This window comes from Penicillium chrysogenum (genome assembly GCF_028827035.1).
Source record: "Penicillium chrysogenum strain IBT 35668 chromosome Unknown utg000005l_segment0_segment0, whole genome shotgun sequence".
NCBI classification, from domain to species: Eukaryota; Fungi; Ascomycota; class Eurotiomycetes; order Eurotiales; family Aspergillaceae; genus Penicillium; species Penicillium chrysogenum.
In genome coordinates, this window is record NW_026622753.1 from 2,367,939 (window position 1) to 2,382,494 (window position 14,556).

Consider the following 14,556-nt stretch of genomic DNA (forward strand, 5'->3'; position numbering starts at 1 on the left):
GTTCCTTTATATACTCTCTTCTGCATGCGTCAGAGGCTGAGTGTATGGGTGGTGATTATCAATTGCTGGGCTTTGATTGGTCCAGAATGAAGATGTCACGTGATACGGTGTTGTGTTTCGGTGGACGTTGATTGGCCCATCGTAGAGACACGCAAATACACGTCGCTTGACTGGACGATGTGGCCGGTGGATGTGAGAAAAGAAGAATTTGCTTACTTTTGTCTTCATTCTGATTCGATAGGGATTTGGATGACCTCCAGGGAGGGCTGTGGTTTGGTGGCTTGTAGGCTATGCAAGCAAGGGAACTATTGTTTACTTGCATCGGGAGCTATGACCTCAAATGGGTCAAATTCCGATAGCACGAAAGTACGTATTCCGTACCAAAGAATCGGATATTGGATGTTGTATGTTATGAAAGTAGATGAAAGTAGAGAAACGACTTGGTTTATTTGGTTCAATTAAATCGTAGACTCTAAGGTCTGTCTGTTTCTAAACGCTAAACACCCGTGGACGGTAACGTCTATCTCTGTACCATTTCGACCTTTTTCACCCCAGGCTATGCAGCGAGATCAGAAACAATTAATATTAGACAAACTGTCTTCCAGACAATGATCGCTAGATTCCAGACCAGACCAAAAGAAAAGCGACAGAAATAGGAACATGATATAAAAACAAACGAAGCAGACAGATGCAGACAAGAAAAAGCTTTTAAAAAGATAATTAGTAACACAAGACACAGAAAGAAAAAAACCCAAGAAAACCCAAAAACCAGAAACCAGAAACCAGAAATGGTGAACGCTATGACAATGATTAATGATTAATACTCGCTGATATAGATCGCGGATCCTTGGTTAACCCAGCTAACCAGTTAACCAGAATGTTGAATGGAGACGAAGGAAAAGATGCGGAAAGCAAAACGAGAATGTCGTATACAAGACAAGTGGTAGCCGTTTGTTTTCAGAGCCCACTGTCTTGCTCCCCTCACTGCTGAATATAGTTGGGGTAGTTGTAAGATGGCTCCGAAGTTGGGAGACTCAGAGTTGAGGTGTTTGCTTGTGTGTAGGGAACCGCTGTGCCCATTGGGCCTGCAGTGGAGTCGTAAGGATAGGGCCGATATTCTTGTGCTGCTGAAACTGGCAGGTTCTGCATGGTAGCCATGGGTCGGCCTTGAGTTGGTAATTGAGAGCCCATTCCAAGATTGTAGCTTTGTTGTTGGGAGCCTATATGAAATTATGTTAGAAAGGCATTTGGGAAAGGTCGAGAGAACGAGGAAAGAAACTGACCTAAGTTGTTCATATCGTAGGTAATATGTGAACCTTGAGTGTCTGTCGGCGACACCGAGCCCTCGAACGATTGGTGTTGGTCATAGGGTCCCATACCTGGATGACGAGGCATGGCGTATTCCATGGGTCGTCTCATATACGGCAGACCTGGCTGATTTGGCTGGGGCCCCGCGAAGCGATTGTGCATAGGATACCCCGCATATGGCGACGGATGGGCCGACGCATCGGACAGGCTGCTTGATCTGGTGACTGGGTAATCGTTGCGGATGGTTCTATGTAAATCGGACATGGACGCAGACGCAGCAGGACGGAACATCATGTTTGACTGAGACAAGCTGTCATTTCGTCCAGTCGAAGAGATGTATGTTCCTGCTGTTGATGCAGAACTGAGAGGCGAGACGAGATAGTCATCTTCGTTTGGTCGGGTGTAGCAATCGGTACGCAGTGTTCTCAAAGCCCCGAAATCTGGATTTGGAACCCCGTAACCTTGGGGAGATGCTACTGGCGTGACACCTGATTGTTTGCCCTCAAAGGGCGTGCGGAGAACTTTTGTGGTATCGAAATCGTCAGGAAGGGCCCGAGATTTGAGCATTCTCTCCCGATCATTCGTAGTGAGACGCTTGAGCTTTGCTCGCCTGGCAGTACATCCACATTAGCCAAAGACAGACGATTCAAACTAGTTGAACACCGTACCTATTTTGGAACCAGACTTGCACTTGACGCGGGGTCAACCCAGGGATTTCCCTCGACAGACGTTCTCGATGAGCCGCATCGGGATGTGCCTGGCGAGTGAACTCGCTCATCAGAAAGCGGGTTTGGTTATGTGTTAAACTATACTTCTGTCAGCAACAATGCGTTATACTTCGAAGACAAAATTCCGTACCGAAAACGCTTCATCTTCTTCTTCTCCATCGAAGGCGATCTATTGTCGTCACTACCCATCATATCCTTATCATCATCAGGACTGATCGTCGATTCTCTCTCGTGGTCGTCTCTCGGGTCATGACCAGAAAAGGATGAAGCACCCGTCTCTTCAGGGTGACCACCGTGCCCGACCAGGGGCTGAACGGCCGAAAAGCCCCGCTGATTGAGACTCGGGATCTCCAACTTAACACGCGGAAGCATATCCTGTTTCGCCGCCTCCAGCCGGTGGTTGACCGTATCCCGTGAAGCATCTCTCTCCAAGTACGGCGCTGAACCCATGCTGACAGGTTGTGCCTGGTTATTCAAGGCGTTCTCGGCCTTATAACCAGTCGGCTGCATCTCCACAGGACGAGCGGGGGCGTGCACAGGAACAGGAACGCCAGGCTCCTCTTTCTTCTGCACAGATAGCCGTGGCGAGATAGTTCTGGGCCCTAAAGAGATTCTCTCGCTATTTCGGGTTGATAGATGAGATGAAACTGCAGATAGGGGAGAAGGAACTGGCGAAGATAATGAAGGCAACCAAAGGCAAGGGCCGCCGACTGACATGGTAAGGGTCTAGTTTTGGGTGTGCGTATGTGTTGCCCTTACTCACGATAGTTCAAAACCAAAAGACAAGTTCTCTTTTGAAAAGGGAAAAGAAGTAGAAGACTTTCAACAGAGACAATAGGAGAAATTCTAGCCCAAAAAGGAAACGGTAGACTCCCCCGATATGAGACGTTGGTGGGTCTGATCGAAGTGTCGTTAAGGAAAAAAAAAAAGGGTCAGGGTTCTGCAATTAAAGTAAAGGGTGAAAGCTCCAGACTTTGAAGAAAATAAGGAAAGGGGATTAAAGCCAAAAAGCATGCGTGGCAGGTGAAAAGGAACCGGTGTGTTTTCCAGAAGAGGAGAAGGAAAAAACAAGGCCCAAACGAGGATAAGACGTCAAGCGGGACATCTGTCTCCAGCCTTTATTATTATTTTTCTTTTCTCTTCTCTGGATCTGAGATCGGTTCTTGATTCCTGATGATCGTTACGCAGCTGGGCAGTAACTATAAGATGTTGAGAGAGAAGCATCCACCAAAGTGAAAATGTGGTACCTGGGATACACGCCGCTAGGCTAGGATCGACCGGAGGTATCCTGTGAGGCAAATAGGTCTTAATAGCCAAGCGAGGTCATAGTGGGAATACAGGGATATTAAACGGAATGGGAGGGTCCACCACTTTAGCCCGATAAATCCCATATACATATAACTTGGAATATAATGTAGCTATTCATCTTCTCATGGTCTACAATGTTGTACTCCGTACATCAGAACATTCAAGCGCAAAAGAAAAAGAAAAAGAAAAAGAAAAAAACTTATACCTGGTTCAGCTGAATCAATTCTCAGGTGGGCCTGAGGGGTGTGAGACTAATGCTGTACATGTATGGAGTACAATGTAGAAAGTCCAACAAGACATAGACTCAGTGAGTCCACAGATCAACACTCGATCTATTTTACCTGGATGAAGATCATATACCGAACGGTCCATAGCGGCAGCCGTTAACCTCGTTGGTAAAACATCAGGTTACAGATGGTATAGATGGTATGGGACGATACGGGTGCCTAGTATTATCAGAAACTAAAAGGATCGTCTCGGAGAATAAAATAGTAGCCTCCGATCCAATGCCCATATCCGGCCTAAAGCCATTTTACCCGTAAGGCGTCCCTGGATACGATACAGAAGATTCCAAACAGAATACGGCGTACATGGTAAAAGAATAGAATCCTGTACCGGACAGACTTTATGATAATAACGGCCGAATGCTCATGGAAGCCGTATGGATGGCAATTGTCTAGGCTGAAAAGCTGGGAACCTCCACGTCAACTCAGCTGAAGCTTGGATGGTAAAGGGGACAAATGGGTCCTGCGGGACCTGAGACCCGGAAGTGGGAAACTCAAGATAAAGGAGACAATGGCATACTTGTATGTCTTATATTCTCGAGGAGAAATATGCAATCGACCGAGGATCTTAGCTCGGATCGGTATACGGAGGACGGAGCAGACAGATGAGACAGAGAAGGAAAAGAAGAAAATCCTGATTCTCCCGTTACTCCGTCCAGATGTAAGACCCTCCACCGGAACGCGCATACCAGGCCATGTGGGAAGGACCTAGTGGCGTGCTGAGGATCCATAAGCGGGCAAGCTGAGCCGCCGGACAGGGCTATCGATCAAAAGGATGAGAGCCACTCAGCGGGCTGCCCGCCACAACTCCATGGACTCGGAAAGAAGCGAAGTCGAGACGTGGATTATCCACTGAAATTGAGTGGAAATAATAATAATAACTAAAGAAAATAACCAAAAAAGAATTAAAAAATAAATAAAAAATAAAAATACAAAATACAAAATGAAAGGGACTAACATATATTAAAAACAATATATATTTATATAAAATCCAAATGCCGAAACGAACCAATATCGAGCACTACATTATATATTAGCAATGAAACCTAAGAAAGGGCTCCGGTTTACCGGAGCGATATAACCTTTGTAGAGCCTCGTCCGAAGGAAATTTCGATAGTTCCATGATTCAAGCGGCGTTACCTTCTTCAGGAAAGACCACCAAGCGGGCCTTGCGCCGTGAAAATCGGTTCCCGAGGTCGGAATTCGATACCTAGCGAGGAAGTTGTTTAGCGAGAGAATATAATCCATGGCTCGGTAGTTGTAAGGAGAGCTGTCTCCTGGAAATCTCCACAATGTGAAACAATTCGAGTCGCAGGTGAAATGAGGCGTTAACCGTATGAGTACTGAGTACTCCGTAGAAATGAATATTTTCTAGAGATTGTGGGTCAGAAAAGGACTCTGACGAAGAGCATCGGATATATCGGATATCGGAAATCGGATAGGATTAACAGGAAGAAGAGAGATATGTGTTTTCTTTTTTCTTTCCAAGGTTAGACCGAATAACATGCAAAACATATGTCCAAAAGCATACACAAGCATACACAAGTATACGAAAGCAGACAAAAGCAGACAAAAACCGCTTCCCCAAGGCCAAGGTGGATCTCGGGGGAGAAAACTCGGAGCCGTTGGATTTCGATCCCACTGACGATCGCTACGATTTCCTTTTTCTTTTTCTTTTTGTTTCGTGTTGGACCCTGAAGACAAAATAAAATTAAAAAGCAAAGATCAGGACCATGACCGTTGCATCGTATGATGTACGTCCTTGGTAATCTCCCTATATTGTCCTTGGAACGTGCTATGCGGGGAAGATCGAGTAAATGTCCATCTATACACCTAAACACCAACATAGTAGTATATGCATATATTGTATTGTAGGATCAGGCCACGTATCTTGTATGGAGTATTCCATATACATATACTCCGTACAACATACAGGTAATCTTTTGTTCCTATTTATCCATCGGACTTTAGAATATTAAGTAGGTGACGCAAGCCGATCTCTTGGCAAAATGGAGGCTTCCCCTTACGAGAATTAATCTATACAAATAGGTAAGAATTTCTGGTATACAACATATATTGTAGGCCAATACAACATTGTAGAGAACGGACGTTAGCATAATATGCCCTTAAAGATATATTGTGTAGATGTATACATGTATATATACAGTTCCCGATCAGGAAAGTTCCATATAAACATCAAAAGGATGAGAGTGGGTCACAACAGAAAGGGGAAAGAAAGAGACTCGGATTTTATCTTATTGCTGACATCTCCAAGCACATCGGTCCATCCATTACTCCGTCGTCCGTATGTTGTACTCCGTACTCCGTAGAATAAAAGATAGTCCACATGGCCAGTGCATTCAGATCGGACCACATGGCCTACCGTTATACCTCCTTCCGTCTCTTGTATAGCGGGTGTCCACTTATGGAGACTAAACTCGACGCTTGTGTCGATAGTGGTTCGGACTGTTGAACTTCCCATGTGGTTTTGATTTGTTGGAGTGGGCACCTACACAGTCTACTGAGTGCATCGAACCCCAGACGATCAGTGCGCGATTTTCCTGGCTTCGCTTGCTCTTCCCAAAACCCTATTCTGCTAGTATATTGTATATCACGAACTACTCGAAAAGATTCTTCTCTGAGCTGACGGGGAAAAAAGGGGGCCAAGTGGACAGGGGGAAGAAACAAAGTGCCCACTTCTGCAACTAATGGTTCAATGGGGATTTTTTTTTTTTTGATCTCGTGTACAACGTACTCCGTACTCCTGGAGATTTACTCCATATTCTCTCCTTTTTTTTTTTCTGATTGATTCCGTTCTGATGAAGTCGCTTAATATTACGGAGTACTGCTTAATCAAAAACCACTTAATCTTACCCCCTGGTTTCTCATACCAAATTCATTTGTTTTTTGGGAAATTGGGGAAAGTGAAACATGGCTGCGACGCCGACCCCGCCACTTGTGAGAAATTAGTTCTGGAGAACATGGACAGAACATGATATCCTTTTTCCTAATTTACGGAGTCATGCAGGAACCCTTTCAAGTCATTTGTATTAGAGTTGCCGATCAGCTAAAGAATCGTGCCCAGGTGGTCTCCACGTTAGCTAATTCATTGCCCTCTTTAGTCCCTATGGCGGGTATGCACTCTCATCGCTTTTATTCTGTGGCCCGCTTCCCGTAGAATGCCCAGGTGTTGGATTGGTTTAGGCCCACAATCAGCCAATGGGCCCAATTGATTCGTGTTATTGTTTCGGTTTAAGCGACATCTCGTTCCGATTCTGCTCCGATGAAGCTGGATGGCGACCCTGAAGAGGGGGTTCTTGAAAAAGAAGAAAAAAGGAGAGAAAAAAAAAGCTCGTAAAATGACCCCCAATTAGGGCAGAGGAAGGTTAACTCTGCCTGCAACTCAGGACGCACTCTGATATTCGTATTCGAAAAAAAAAACCCGAGTGCTGAACCATTCCAGCAGATGTGTCGCAGATAATGCAGGTGCACGGATGTGGTAATCTCACTCCCAGATCACGGCACTAACGGCGCCGTGATATTGATGCGGGAAATCCTGCAATTTGCCTGGATAATCTGGATGTGGTTGGTCGCAGCGCACTGCGCCAGACTTGTGCTCATTGGGGGATTTTCTCCGGACAAATGGGGGTCAAAGCCATCGACTCTCCAACAGAATATCTTCAAGCCACATAACCTGGCTTTACGTGGCAGAATCCTCTTTCGAGGCGCTAGTGGCGGCAAGGGCCTCTTCTTTTTTCTCATCGGTGCTCGGGTCTTGTTTTTCGCTGATGACGTCTTTGTTTTCGACTTGCATTTCCTTCTGATCTGTGCCTCGGGACAAATCCTGGGGGTCCCGAGCACTCTCAGATCGGCCGCCTGTCTCGACATTTCCCTCAACAGGTCCTTCGGGTTCAGCAGCCTCGGTCACTTCAGCGCGCTCTTCGTCCTCAACGGGCTCTTTGGTTTTAACAGGCAGGCCCTGAGCTCCATCGAGGGACTGGGAGATATCCTTGGTATCACCAGACGGACTGAGCTCATTATTATCTTCAGTCGCCGTAGCACTCTCGAACAAGGCCTGTAGGTTGTTACCCTCTCCGATTTTGTCGAATGCAGCGAGCTTTCCTTTCGCAGCAAGACGCAAGATTCGCCAGGACTTGCTGGCTTTAGCGCCCTCGGCAATCGCCTTGTCCTCGTCGGTCATCGCCATATCGATGTCCATTTCATCATCCATGATGCCCTTCAAGAATGAGTCCGCGGAAGGAACACTGTATCGGTCGGATTCCTTGAGACGCTCAATATTGGCCAGCGCCTCGGTGTCAGCAAGGAACTTCAAATCGAGAGAGCCCATCGGGGACGGACGAAGGCGCTTGTTGGCATACGCCTTGGTGGCATGCTCGCGGGAAGTTGTGTACTCCGCCGCCGAGATGGCTGGTCGTTCAATCAATGGACAGCCCTCGGCTTTCCACCGCACCCAGTTCTTGTCTCGAGACAAGACTGTGTCCACCATGCGATAGTAGAATTTGCCTCCAGGCCCTTGTTGCAGATATCCCTCGATGCTTTTTCGCATGCTGGTCGCCCACTTGGTATCCTCCTCATTCAAAGTAAAACCGTAGAGAACAGACTTGTTTGTTGTATTGGCCAGGCGTGATTTGGACTTTGATGTGAGAGAAAGCACAAAGTCGAGGAGAATAAGAGCCTGGACTAGAACATGTCGTCGGAAGGCGGTATCGCTGATTTCGAGGTCGAACAGATCCCGGCTAGTTAAGTACTTTGGGTTGAAGCTGGTGGCGACTTCAGAACCATCCGCAATGCGCTTGCGCTTGTTCGACTTGCGGGCATCTTCCGAGGCTCGGGCAGAGCTTTCATTTTCCATCTCGGTGTTGATGTTCTTGAATGCAGCCAGCGTAGCTTCCATTCCAGTCTTGAATGATGTAAATCTTTCAGCATCGAACGTGTTGCTCGGTGCGGAAAAATAGGCCTGAAGGCTCCAGAAGAGCGGGTAGAGTGCATCCAAGTCGACTTCGTCTGATTTCTTCTCATCGCCAGTAGAAACAACAACCTTGGGCACTTTCGATGTCTCCTGAGAAGTGGTCTCAGCCTGGCCGGCCGCTGCCTCTCCGGGTGCCGAGGGTTCAGCCCCTTCAGTCATTGTTGTATCCTGTTCCTGCTTGGCGCTAGACTCTTTCACGATTTCGTCAAAAGTCGTAACATTCTCAGAGTGGAACTCGCCGCGAAGGTTAACCGAACTCTTGTCTCCAAGTGGGAAACTCTGGAAGAGATAGATAAACACCCGGCCGCAAAATACTGTATCTTCTGCGCGGGAGAGACGGCGAAGAAGCTCGTTGCATGATCGTAGAATAACTAAGCTTTTCTGTTTGAAATGTTTCTTTTGGCGGGGTCAGCTTTGCGACAGATCGAGTAGATGAGGGGCCATGCTGACCTTGGTGTTCCTTTCCCTTCGGGATTCTAAGTAGTCGAACACCTTGCGGCAACCACCAATGGTTTGACTATCCAGGAGCTCTTCAATGAGCCAGAAAATCAGACCGGGTTCGCATTGTTCTGGTGGTTGTTAGATCGGCGTGGACTGCGGAGGGAGTACGACTGACCATTATCGGAAAATATCGAGACGATGTCTAGAAGGTTCCAGATTTGAATGAAAGCAGGATCATCGATAGAAGTGGAGGCCTATGACGAACTGTTAACAATGCCCTGGGGACTAGAGGGTTGTACGGGCCGTACCAAAACGCGATAGAACTTCTCGCGAAACGCGATTTCCACGGCCGCAAGCTTAGTCTGTGGGCTTAGGTGCTTTGTAGCCTTGTCCTCAGACTGCACTTGCCATATCGATTCGCCTAGGTGTGTTTCGGTCAAAGGGGGTTCGATCTGCTTGTCGGGCTTGACCTGCGCGGCGCGATCCAGGAGACTGTCCACTAGTCTTTTGTAGACATGGACACCGGCATCGTCCTCGTTCGCCATTTTCTGAGCGTCTACCCAGGCGCCTCCGTAAGGGACCCTTGAGGGGTTGTCTCAGTGTCGTCTCGGAGTGTCGTCTCGAGCGTGTTCGTAGGCGCCTTCTCGAACGTCCTTTAAGGGGTCTTGAACTTTTCTTGATTGCGATCCTTAAATCCTTGTCAACGGTTTCCTCAATTGTCCCTCGGGTTCGGGAGAGATAAAAGAAAGTTTGGATGGGTGTAGGAAGGAGGGAAACAAAGTGGTCGGATTGATTGAGGGCTGCGGCTCGGCGGAACTCAAAGCCAAGACTTTTTGAAAAAGCTCCCCCAGCTTCATTCATATGTTCCGACCGCGCCAATCCACCCCTCCTTGACCAACACCGATTTATTAGGTTAAGGAAACTATTGACTCCTGCGATGGCGCAGAGTCTCGAATCCAGGCCTACAGTGGTGGACTTCCGTGAAGAAAGCCCGTGGGTGCAGCTAGCCAAGGCCCACTGGCTGAACACGAAGGTCCGTAAGGCCAAACCAGATGTCATCAAGAAGCAATTATGGGATCCTTTGGAAGCAGAGGCTTTCAACAGTCGCTCGTTACTGATCCTCGAGAACTTGAACATTCTTGAGAAGTACGTTCTATCTAGTCATGCCTGTAGGGCTAACGCTGACTTGACTGTTCTCCAGGTTTCTTTGGCCGACTTACACAGAGGATGCGTCAAATCATCATGTACTGTTGATTGCATTGATTGTCAGCGTGAAGCATCGCGAGCACTTACCGATATGGCGTGAGTTAATGCGACGAGATCTATAACGCGACGAAGCTGACAGTTGCAGATATCTTCTCCGACCGCGCCGATGACTTCTCCAATCTCTTCCACCGTATTCTCTCGATGAGCATTGATCATTCACTTCCGACTCGCTCTAGACTCTCTATCATATCGTTTGTCATCAGCGCCTTCCAGTCACTCGAGAACGTCCTGATCCGCAAAGAATGCGCGCCCCTCGTTTCTATCTCGATCTGGCACAATCTGGCCAGCGAGGAGGCTAGAGATCGTATTATTGCAAAAGCCCCGACACTGAAAAAGGCATGGAGAGCCTCTGCGAAGCGATATGAGGCTGGAGATGAGGCATTGAAAGCAAAGATGCGCTTCGAACGATCATGGCTATATACAATGCTCTTGGATTTTCTTCATAGGTTGAACGGACCCGAAAAGGACCAGGCTGAGAACTTGCTATACTGTGAACGTTTTCTTGAACTCTTGGTTGATCTCGAAAGTCAGCTTCCCACTAGGCGCTACGTGAACACGTTGTTGAAGGACCTCAACCTTCTGTCGGTTATTCGCCTTTCACAGCTCTACCGTGCGCCTGATAACGCCCTTCTGCGCGACTTCTACGGCCTCCTCAAGCATTTTGTTGAATTTGCAATTGATGATTACTCTGGCGAGGCTCTTTCTCCGCAGGGAGTCTACGACCTGCATTGCCAGGAATTGGCCCAGCTGCAAAGAACCTCAATGAAGTTCTTCAAGGACAAGCTCACGATCCTCGCGCTGTCCAATATGGGGTCGATTGCGCAGCGAGCGGATCTAGAGGGACAGCTATCTTCTCTGGACGAGTCGGAACTCCACAGCCTTTGCTCTCACCTCGGATTCCGCACAAGCTACCCAAAATCATCGCATGTCATCCCAGACCGTCAATTCTATCTGGAAATTTTGGCCTCTTCTTATGAACGCAAGGTGCCCTTCCAAGAAGCTGTCGAGAAGTTGAGTCCGCTTCCGACGGAAGAAACTCTCTATGACCCGGCCTTGTTGAGGAATGAGACATACGATGGATCGCGGCCTCTGGCGATCCCAAAGTTAAATCTCCAGTATCTGAGTCTCGGAGATTTCCTTTGGCGCTCCTTTCTCCTGTACCGATCAGAAGCATTCTTCCAAATTCGCAAGGACATGGAGTCCCTCGTCAAACGCATACAGCCCAAGCCAGCACGCGATGGAAGCTTAAACTTTGAGGGATTCTCTCGAATGGCGATTCCAATTTCAAAGCCTGCTATCATCGATGTCGCACCACCAAAGGTCGGGGCAACAAACCCGGCTTTTGTTCGAGCTGAGATCGCGATAGAGGTAGGAAGGCTTGCAGATAATATTAGGAGAGAATGGGACTCACTCCGTCCCGATGACGTCGTCTATCTTTTGGCGGTCCAGTCGAGCTCGTCACAGTCGGAACAAGGTGCATCTGAAGCCCCTCGGATGACCCATCTTCGAACGGCTGAGATCGTACAGGTACTTGACGAGCAAGGCCGCGCATTGCGCCAAAACAGTGGCCAGGCAAATGGCTCTCAGCCCAGGGCACGATCGAGGAGACTGATCGTCAACTTGGATGCGGCTGCATTCAAAGCCGACAAGGACCAGCAGGCCCACGGCAAACCGGACATCTACCCCCTCATCAACGTGGTTGCACGGAGAAAGGGCAGGGAGAATAACTTCAAGTCAATTCTGCAGACAATGCAAAAGCTTATTGTCTCTGATATGACGCTTCCTTCCTGGCTCCAAGACATCTTCCTAGGCTATGGAGATCCCGCTAGTGCTCGATACACACAGCTGCCAAACCGACTTACCTCTGTCGACTTCCGAGACACACTTTTGGACTGGTCTCATTTAGTGGAAAGCTTCCCAGGCATAGAGCCTTCGGGCGCTGAGAATGCCAGCTTCGGCCCGCCCTACGTTCTTGAATATGTTAAACAAGAGCCTGCAGCAGAACCTCATGCGCCGAAGAAGCGACGCCGGGAACAAGCTGAAGAGACAGAGTTGGCGCCTAGCAGTATGCGTGTTTCCACATACAAACCACCAAACCCTGGCCCCTACCCCGTCGATACTCCCAAGTTGAACAAAATCCGATTCACACCCGCCCAGGTGGAAGCCATCGCATCTGGAACACAGCCTGGACTCACCGTAATCGTGGGTCCGCCTGGTACTGGAAAGACTGATGTCACCACACAAATCATTAACAACATTTACCACAATTTCCCGAATGAACGGACGCTACTCATTGCACACAGCAACCAAGCCCTCAATCAGTTATTCCAGAAAATAATTGCCCTGGATATTGATGAAAGGCACTTGTTGCGACTGGGTCACGGCGAGGAAGAATTGGAGACTGATTCCAACTACAGCAAGTATGGACGGGTCGAATCCTTCCTTGACAACCGCAATTACTATCTGTCAGAGGTGATGCGCTTGGCGGCGTCAATTGGGGTCGAGGGTGCGCATGGAAATTCATGTGAGACTGCAGGCTACTTCAACACAGTCTACGTGCAGCCAACTTGGGCCAAATTCTGGGATCGAGCCAATTCCGAAGGAACGTCAAATGAAGAGATTATCGCGTCCTTCCCATTCCAATCATACTTTGCAGATGCCCCCCAACCCTTATTCGAAGCACAAGCCGCGAAGGAGGCGATTATTGATACTGCCGCAGGTTGCGAGCGCCACATTGCTCGAATCTTCTCTGAGTTGGAAGACATCCGACCATTCGAGATCTTGAGACAACCCCGCGATAAAGCGAACTATCTCCTCATCAAGGAGGCTCGCATTATCGCGATGACCTCGACCCACGCAGCTATGCGCCGGCAGGAAATTGCCGATCTAGGCTTCCACTATGACAACGTGGTCATGGAAGAAGCCGCACAGATTACTGAAGTTGAGAGTTTCATTCCTAACGCCCTGCAAAACATGAAGAACGGCGAACTTCCTCTCAAGCGTGTTGTGCTCTGTGGTGATCACCACCAGAACTCACCCATCATCCAGAACATGGCCTTCCGTCAATATGCCCACTTCGAACAAAGTCTCTTCTTGCGACTGGCGCGGTTGGGTGTCCCAGTGATCAACTTGGATAAGCAGGGACGCGCACGACCTAGCATTGCAGAGCTCTTCCGCTGGCGATACAAGCAACTCGGAGATCTTCCAGTGGTCGAAACTGCCCCCGAGTACCAGAAGGCTAATGCCGGTTTCCAGTTCGACTACCAGTTCATCAATGTCCCCGACTATCAGGGTTCTGGAGAGCGAGAGCCGACACCTCACTTTATCCAGAATTTGGGTGAAGCGGAGTACGCAGTGGCCATGTATCAGTACATGCGACTCTTGGGCTACCCTGCTTCTAAAATCTCGATCTTAGCCACATATGCTGGACAAACAGCTTTGATCCGGGATGTATTGAGTCACCGCTGTGGAAAGAACCCCATGTTTGGAATGCCCAAGATTGTGACGACAGTGGATCGCTATCAGGGAGAACAGAATGATTGTGAGTTGACTTCCTCCCAAAGCGTATTTACGCCACTCAAAATATCGGAATGGCTAACATTCTTCTAGACGTCATCCTTTCTCTCACCCGAACCCGCAGCGTCGGATACCTGCGCGACGTTCGCCGTCTGACTGTAGCTCTCTCCCGCGCACGACTAGGTCTGTATGTGCTCGGCCGACGGGAAGTCTTCGAATCGTGCTACGAACTCAAGCCCGCATTCGACCTTCTTCTGCAACGACCGGATAAGCTCATGCTCGCGCCTGGTGAGATGTTCCCGTCGTCGCGGGAAGCCAACGCCGCCATTGAGGGCACACCGATGGAGAGTGTTGAGCACCTTGGCCAATATGTGTTTGAGATGACGCAGGCCAAGATTAAGGCCATGGGTGATGGAGATATCACTATTGAGGATGCGGCGCCGGCTGGGGAAGATGACTATGTGGATGAGGATGAGGTTATGGGGGCTGATGATGAGGATGAAGATATTGTATGAATTGTTTCGCGATTAAATGGTAACATCAGCACTCAATAAAGGAATTTGTTGGGATCACTCTCCGTTTTATGCTTTGTACTTTATGGGGCTCTTGAATTAGCACCTCGTTGTACGGATTTAAATGGTTATCTATTACATAGTAGCACTCTGTAAATAATGAACTTGTGTAAAATTTCTGGTCACAGACAGATTGGTATCAT

General features: G+C 48.4%; 3 protein-coding genes across 3 annotated transcripts; 1 reads left to right on the top strand and 2 right to left on the bottom strand.

Annotated features, from left to right (window-relative positions):
- Positions 1-981: 981 nt before the first annotated feature.
- N7489_009303 (homeobox domain-containing protein) lies at positions 982-2,753 on the bottom strand (the record flags this gene model as incomplete). The annotated part of the gene is made up of 4 exons (XM_056715053.1): positions 982-1,220; positions 1,284-1,918; positions 1,977-2,114; positions 2,167-2,753. 4 exons carry the CDS (start codon positions 2,751-2,753, stop codon positions 982-984), a joined length of 1,599 nt encoding a protein of 532 aa, XP_056562675.1.
- A 4,575-nt stretch (positions 2,754-7,328) lies between these two features.
- N7489_009304 (THO complex subunit THO1/HPR1) lies at positions 7,329-9,604 on the bottom strand (the record flags this gene model as incomplete). The annotated part of the gene is made up of 4 exons (XM_056715054.1): positions 7,329-9,014; positions 9,069-9,187; positions 9,235-9,313; positions 9,368-9,604. The coding sequence occupies 4 exons, from the start codon at positions 9,602-9,604 to the stop codon at positions 7,329-7,331; spliced, it is 2,121 nt and encodes a 706-aa protein (XP_056562676.1).
- Positions 9,605-9,996: 392 nt separating this feature from the next.
- Positions 9,997-14,356, top strand: N7489_009305 (RNA helicase aquarius; the record flags this gene model as incomplete). The annotated part of the gene is made up of 4 exons (XM_056715055.1): positions 9,997-10,205; positions 10,261-10,361; positions 10,411-13,866; positions 13,935-14,356. The coding sequence occupies 4 exons, from the start codon at positions 9,997-9,999 to the stop codon at positions 14,354-14,356; spliced, it is 4,188 nt and encodes a 1,395-aa protein (XP_056562677.1).
- Positions 14,357-14,556: the final 200 nt, after the last annotated feature.